This window comes from Melospiza melodia, chromosome 2 (genome assembly GCF_035770615.1).
Source record: "Melospiza melodia melodia isolate bMelMel2 chromosome 2, bMelMel2.pri, whole genome shotgun sequence".
Lineage (NCBI taxonomy): Eukaryota > Metazoa > Chordata > Aves > Passeriformes > Passerellidae > Melospiza > Melospiza melodia.
This window is the reverse complement of record NC_086195.1, coordinates 8,160,779-8,167,346: the sequence shown is the minus strand read 5'-3', so window position 1 is coordinate 8,167,346 and position 6,568 is coordinate 8,160,779. Positions and strand designations below refer to the sequence as shown.

The 6,568-nt window shown below is 47.0% G+C and overlaps 1 protein-coding gene across 1 annotated transcript; it reads left to right on the top strand.

Moving 5' to 3' along the window:
* Positions 1-262: 262 nt before the first annotated feature.
* Positions 263-2,997, top strand: NYX (nyctalopin; the record flags this gene model as incomplete). Its single annotated transcript, XM_063150380.1, has 1 exon — positions 263-2,997. A coding segment is annotated over one exon (1,419 nt), but the record flags the coding sequence as incomplete, so codon positions are not given.
* Positions 2,998-6,568: the final 3,571 nt, after the last annotated feature.

Genomic DNA, 6,568 nt, shown 5'->3' with positions numbered 1-6,568 from the left:
AAACCATGTCCCCATCAGGCAGAAGAGAAATACTGAATTCTAGGTGAGCCCCCTCTTGGGGAGAGGAATTAATCAAAGATTATATTCTAGGTGACATATATTCTCAGCAGGTTTAGAAAGCCCAGAAGATTTTTAGGAATTTCACACAAGAGCTCCTCAGTCAGCACCTGTGTACAGGTGGCAATTAGCTTGGCTAGAGGGGAGGAATAGACGGTGTAATTTCTTTTTGCTGCTGTAATTGATTTGCTAACGATGCATTCTTCTCTCTGTGGGGATGGCAGTGATCCTTTGGGTCCCCCAGGCGCAGGGGGCGTGGGCCTGCGTGCGCTCCTGCCCTCCCAGCTGCGTGTGCACCCCAGAGCGGAGCTGCTCCGTGCGCTGCGACCGCGCCGGGCTGGGCCAGATCCCCAGTGAGTTCCCCTGCGAGGCCTCCTCCATCAACCTGGATAAAAACAGCATCAAGTTCCTGTCCGAGAGGGCCTTCGGGACGCTGCCTTCCCTCAAGTCCCTGTCGCTGAACCACAACAACATCTCCTTCATCACGCCGGGCGCCTTCAAGGGGCTGCCCAGCCTGACGGAGCTGAGGATGGCCCACAACGAGTACATCCGCTACCTGCACACCCGCACCTTCACCGCGCTGCGCCGCCTCGTCAGGCTGGACCTGGCCGACTGCAACCTCTTCAACATCCCCGACAGGATCTTCATCGAGCTGCCCGCTCTGCAGGAGCTGTTCTGCTTCCAGAACAACTTCCGAAGGATCCCAGGCGCCATCAGGGGCATGGAGAACTTGACCCATGTGTACCTGGAGAGGAACAGGATCGAGGCAGTGGCCTACAACTCCCTGCAGGGCCTGACCAAGCTGAAATACCTGAATCTGCAGGACAACAAGATAAATGTCATCCACGAGCGAGCTTTTCAGGGCTGTCAGAGGATGGAGTACCTGTACCTGAATGACAACTTGATCAGTGAGCTTCCAGAAAACTCCTTTGATGGCCTGAGGCGTCTAAAGATGCTCAACCTGGGAGGGAATTTTCTCAGGAACATTTCCAACACCTGGTTCCGAGACTTGGGGGAGCTGGAGTTCCTCTACCTGGACCGCAACAGGATCAGCTACATCGAGGAAGGGGCTTTTGAGAACCTCACCAGCCTGGTGGCTCTGCACTTGAACAGCAACAACCTGACGACGCTGCCCTTCTCCGTGTTCGAGCCCGTGTACTTCCTGGGCCGCCTGTACCTCTTCCGCAACCCCTGGGAGTGCGACTGTCGCCTCGAGTGGCTCAAGGAGTGGATGGAGAACTACAGGCTGGTCAGGGACATCCCGTGTGCCTCCCCCTCCTCAGTGGCAGGCGTTGATCTGACGGACGTGCTCTTTGAGAGGTCTCCCGAAGGTTTCTGCCTGGACCCGGAGGAGCTGAACGTCACGTCCGAGCGGCCGACCCCCAGCGAGGAGCCTTGGTCCACCACAGAGAGCAAGTTCAACAGCCTTATCTCCAAACTCCTGCTCCAGATGGGCCTTCCCGAAGAGGTGGCAAACGCCACTGAAGTGTACAGTAACAGCACACAGCTGGACGGACAGACGGAAGGGGTTTCTTCTGGCGTGGGGGAGGACAGAACTGAGGCTGGCTCCTGTTCCTTGTACCTCCCAGCACTTCTGGCAGTGATTGTTCTGCTGTGCAAATAGTCCAAGGGCTGGATGGAGCAGGGGCTCTGCTTGAGTGTAAGACCCTACACCTACTTAGTCATCAGAGTGGGCCTCTGATATGTGAAGGGCTCCAAACTCTTCCAGGCTGGGTTTGTTGGATCTGGCTCCAGATTCCCCCGGGAGCTGGTGAGATCTGGGTCCCACTCTGGGTGACAAACCTGCCCTGTAGCAAATGGCTACTCACAGGGAGATGAGCAGCACTAAGGCTGAATTTTGCCTAGAGATGTGTGAGGTTCTGCTGGGAAAGGAGGGATGAGGGGTCTGTCTGTGGGGTGTTTGTTCCATCGGGCCAGCTTCAGAGAGTAAGAGGCTCCATGGTGACTCAGCTTCATGAGAGAAAGATGAGGCTGCAGAACTGGGGCCCTCTTCGTGTTCTGACAGACGCCCACACTCATGGCAGATGCTGCAACAATGGGAAACAATTCCTGATTTCCGCCAGTGGGTGCAGGAGGGAGCAGGGCAGTCCTGGGCAACATCCTGGGATGCAGCACTAGGCCTCATGGAAACATCCAGGGAACAGGTACAGACCTCATGGAAACATCCAGGGAACATGGACAGGCCTCATAAAACATCCAGGAGACATGTACAGGCCTGATGGCAACATCCAGGGAACATGTACAGGCCTCATGAAAATGTCCAGGGAACATGGACAGGTTTCATGAAAACAAGGAAAGGGCCCAGGGGGGGCACCTGCCCCAGGCAGATCTGGGGTGGGCACAGTATTTTGGCTGTGACCACAAACAGGAGTTTGATGATTTCTCCTCCCTGTTATCCTGGTACTGGTGCAGGAGAATCAGATGGACCCATGTTTGTCCAAACATTCTTCTCTGAGGCAAAGCTACTTAAACTTAACTTACTTATTCCCATAATCTCAGTGTGTTTATTTTTTCAGTGAATATATTATTTCAAGGAATACATTTTTTATTTGTAGATTGTTTCAGGGCATGGCTGCAGGGGCAGAGCACAGTGATGACAAATGCAACCAGGGCCTATGAAATATTTTGTATTTTCACCACTAATATGTACCACGTAGTGTGTCATACTATGCCATACTGGTAATTTTCTTTTATACGGTATCTTAAGTGTTTTATCTTTGAAATCTTCAATGAAAGCTGCTAATATGACCAGAAAAAATTGTTTTATGTATCAAAGCAGATTAATAAAATAATTTGATATTTTACCCACAAAAATAAATTAACTGCTCAAACCTAAGTTTTGGGTTTTTTTGAGATCCTTGAACAACTCTGGTGATATTTTTTTGTAGGCTACTCAAATGGGTGCACATAAGTGTCCTTTCAGGCCTAGAGCAAATGGCAAGCTATTTATTGCAACATGAGTACTTTCACTTAGAACCTGACTGTGCTTATGTTTGTGTTAAGCAGCAGCACTTGAAAATATAAGAGACTATATAGAGATACTCTTCTGTCCAAAAAGATCTTCTGTTTTCTAATTAGTGCCAGAGATTTCCAGAGGAAAGCTGAGTACAGGGAAAACCAAGCCTGCCATGGCTTTTCAGTTATCTGACCACAGTTTCCCCAGGGAATCAGAATGCCAGATGGTTTGATAAATGCCTATTTGACCTGTTCCACGAACTAAATTCAATGAGTTTGGATTTCCAGGCTATTTATGAATCCATTAATCTTCTTAAGTGCTGAATTCATCTGAGTATTATAAGAGGCTGTTTTTCAAACCTAGTCCAGCCTGGTGCTGTAGAGGCATATTAGGTTAAGGATGCCTTTAGAGGAGCACTGTTTCATCCTGTCAGGGGAGGTTTAGCAATGGGCCTGGCACAGTTGGTAGGACACAAATGGTTGTATTTCACTTCCTATAAGTACAGACGCCTCAGAGTGAATTGTTTTTATAACCCACAAATTAATTTTCTGTGCTGGGGCACATTAAAGCTGAAGATCACCTCACTGTGCAATTGCTGAGTGGCTTTCAAGTCAATCAGTGCTTCAAAGATGCTCCTGCTTTACCTGCAAGATGCAGATCTGAACGTGAAGCATCTTAAAGTGTTGTTTTTAGCAGAGGTTCTGCTGTCAGGTGATGGGCAGGAGGGCTGTGCATTGCACTCAGCTGTGTGACAGCAGGGAACTGACCTTGGGGTCCATGGTTTAAGTGTCTCTCGTGCTCAAACCCCTGCCTGGCCCAGAGAGGTTTCCCTGTGCAGCTCTGACACAGCCTGCAGAGAGTGGCTGATGTTGTGCTGGGTGTAATGTCTTCATCTTCCCTGCAGGAATGGGACAGACTGTGCTCTCCTGCTCTGAAGTCCTGCTCTGAGCTGGGAGATCAGCAGTGTGTGTTTGCAGTGGCACAGAGCAGCTGGCATGTGGCACTCCAAGTGGGTTGGGAAGGTTTGTGAGTCTGTGGTTGCTTTTCTCCTCCACTCTGTGCTGCTCATTTCTTGAGGAGACACTAGAACTGCCTGCTTCATTCTTTCTTTTTTCCCAACTCTTAGCAAATGGCTTGTTTCTCTGATTACTCAGGCAGGTGACAACTTATAATTACATTTTGTTGGATAAATAGTTTGGATTTTTTCTTTATTTTCTTAGATCAGACTCTCTCTGCAAAATTGTGCTTCAGCTGGTAAACCTGAACCAGCTGCTGGTTACAAGTCCATGGCTCAGAGTCCCTTCACAAATCAATGCTGTTTTCAAAATCTCTCTCTGGACTGGGACACCTCCAAAGATGCCAAATCTTTGTCTGTTTGGAATAACTGCAAATAGTTTTCAGCAAAGTGATGCTCCCAGCCCTGCCCTCAGCACGAGGTGCTGAGATTTTATTTGAAGCAGGGGGAAGGGATGGCTGTGAGCTGCCTGCAGTGAGGATACACCTTCTGACTGAAATTTATTCAGAGAGCTGGTGTCCCCGGGCACCTGAGTTCTGGGAGAAGGCAATTTGTTTTAATGTGTGGTACCTGCTGACACTGCACTGCTCTGCACTGGTGCAAATGCTTTACAAGAGTTACTGTTGGAGCAGAGGGGAGAAGTTGTCGGTGTAAATAGAGGAAAGAAACAATTTGGTTTTTGGATATAACCTCTGAGTCTCAGAATTCTGTTGCTATGTTGCTCCCCTGGGACCATACTCAAATGTTTTAACACGAACACCTTTATGTCCCCTCTATTTTCTTTAAATTTGCAGCTATTGCCTGTAACTCCCCTGTGAAATGAAGCCACTGGCTGTTTTGCTTCTCTTGTGGATTATCATAGAAACATGATGTGCAGGGCATGAGGAACTGCTGTCCTTTGCTGGAGAGGCAGCAGCTGCTGTCTGAGACTGACAGCTGCTGGCCAGCCAGGACTCAGGAACTTCATGGCCACTTTTCAAGGGTGCTGTGTTTTGGCTAATTCTTGTCTTCACAACATCTGGCTGATAGCTTTTAAAAAATTGAATTTTAATTTGTTTTCCTTAAGTAGTTTTTGTGCTCACAAATTCAAGAGGAACCAAATCAACTGAGTTAAATTCCAGAAAATTCTTGTGCCTGCTGTGGAGGATATTAACCCTTGCAAGAAAATAGCCAGTCATGGTCACTCCTGCTCCAGTGTGAGCTTCAGAAGACAAGGATAGCTTGGGTGAGAAAACAGTGATTGCAAATGCCTGTTTTTACAGAATCAAGGAATGGGATTTTTACAGAAACACTAAAATACTGATCCTTCCTCTTCCCCCACCCAAATCTGATAGAGATCGGTGGAGTTTGAAGGATCTGCTGCAATAACCTTCAAAACAGTTTTAAAAGAAATTTAAAGAAAATGCTAACCATGGAATAAAGACCAGAAATTATAATTAAAAAAAAAAGATATCACAAGTATTACTACAAAGAAAATCATATAGCTAATATTTAAAACATCAACCTAACTAAACGTGAAAGATCAGCACCAAAGTTCCATTTCTCATGGGACAAGGCTGGTCATTTAAACTCCAACATAAAGATGAATACAGAAAATAGATATTTCTGGGCAGAGAATTATCTATGCCTCTCACCCAAAGCCTGATTTTGTTGACCCTGTGGTTACTTGAACCAGTCTGATCTTGTACTCTGTGGTTAGGTTTAGCCTTGAATGGGAGAAGTTTATTTTTTCTGCAGTTCTTCTCAACTTTGACCTTCACCACATCCTTTGATTTTTTTGTACTTCCTCCTTTATCTATCTTTAAAAGGATTGTTTTAAAGTTAATTTTCAACTTGCACATCATAAATTCTCAATGAAAAATACTGAGGCATTTCAAAAAAACATAAAACTACCATTTGTTTTTCTGTACACACCTGGTGGTTTACTCTTCAGGCATATTCTATATATTTGCCATTTGGATTAGCAGCTGCTTTCACTTTGTGCTGGTTCAGTGGGTTTTGTCCTGTGTCAGGAGCTTCTTGGCGTGGTTGGAGGTTTGCAATGAGGCTTGAGGCTTCCTTGTTCTGCCTCCCCTTGTATTCCACACCCTCCTTTCCACTCCTCCTCTCCTCACCTGCTTGTTTCTGCTCTGTGCCCTCACTGTGCTGCTCCAGCAGGGCCAGCTCTCATTGAAACGGGATCAGTTAAAACCAACACTCAACCCTTCCCTCTTTTTTTTTTTTATGTCTAGATTCCCTATTATTTTCCCTATTATTTCCCCTAATATTTTGTAAGTCAGGTTGGGCCATGAGTGGGTTAAACTGGGGATAATTGGAACAAAATGTTTTTGTTGTATTTGAAAGGGGGACAAGCTAAATGGGAAAAGATGGTGCTCAGTTTCTGCTCAGTTTGCTTAGGCTGAGGGCAGACCCACAGGCACAAGGATATTGGGAGGAGGCTTAGGGAGTTCTTGGGCTTTGTGGGGGCAGAGCAGGGGACAAACAAGTAAGCACTGAGCCCCTGGTGAGATGAGGATGTG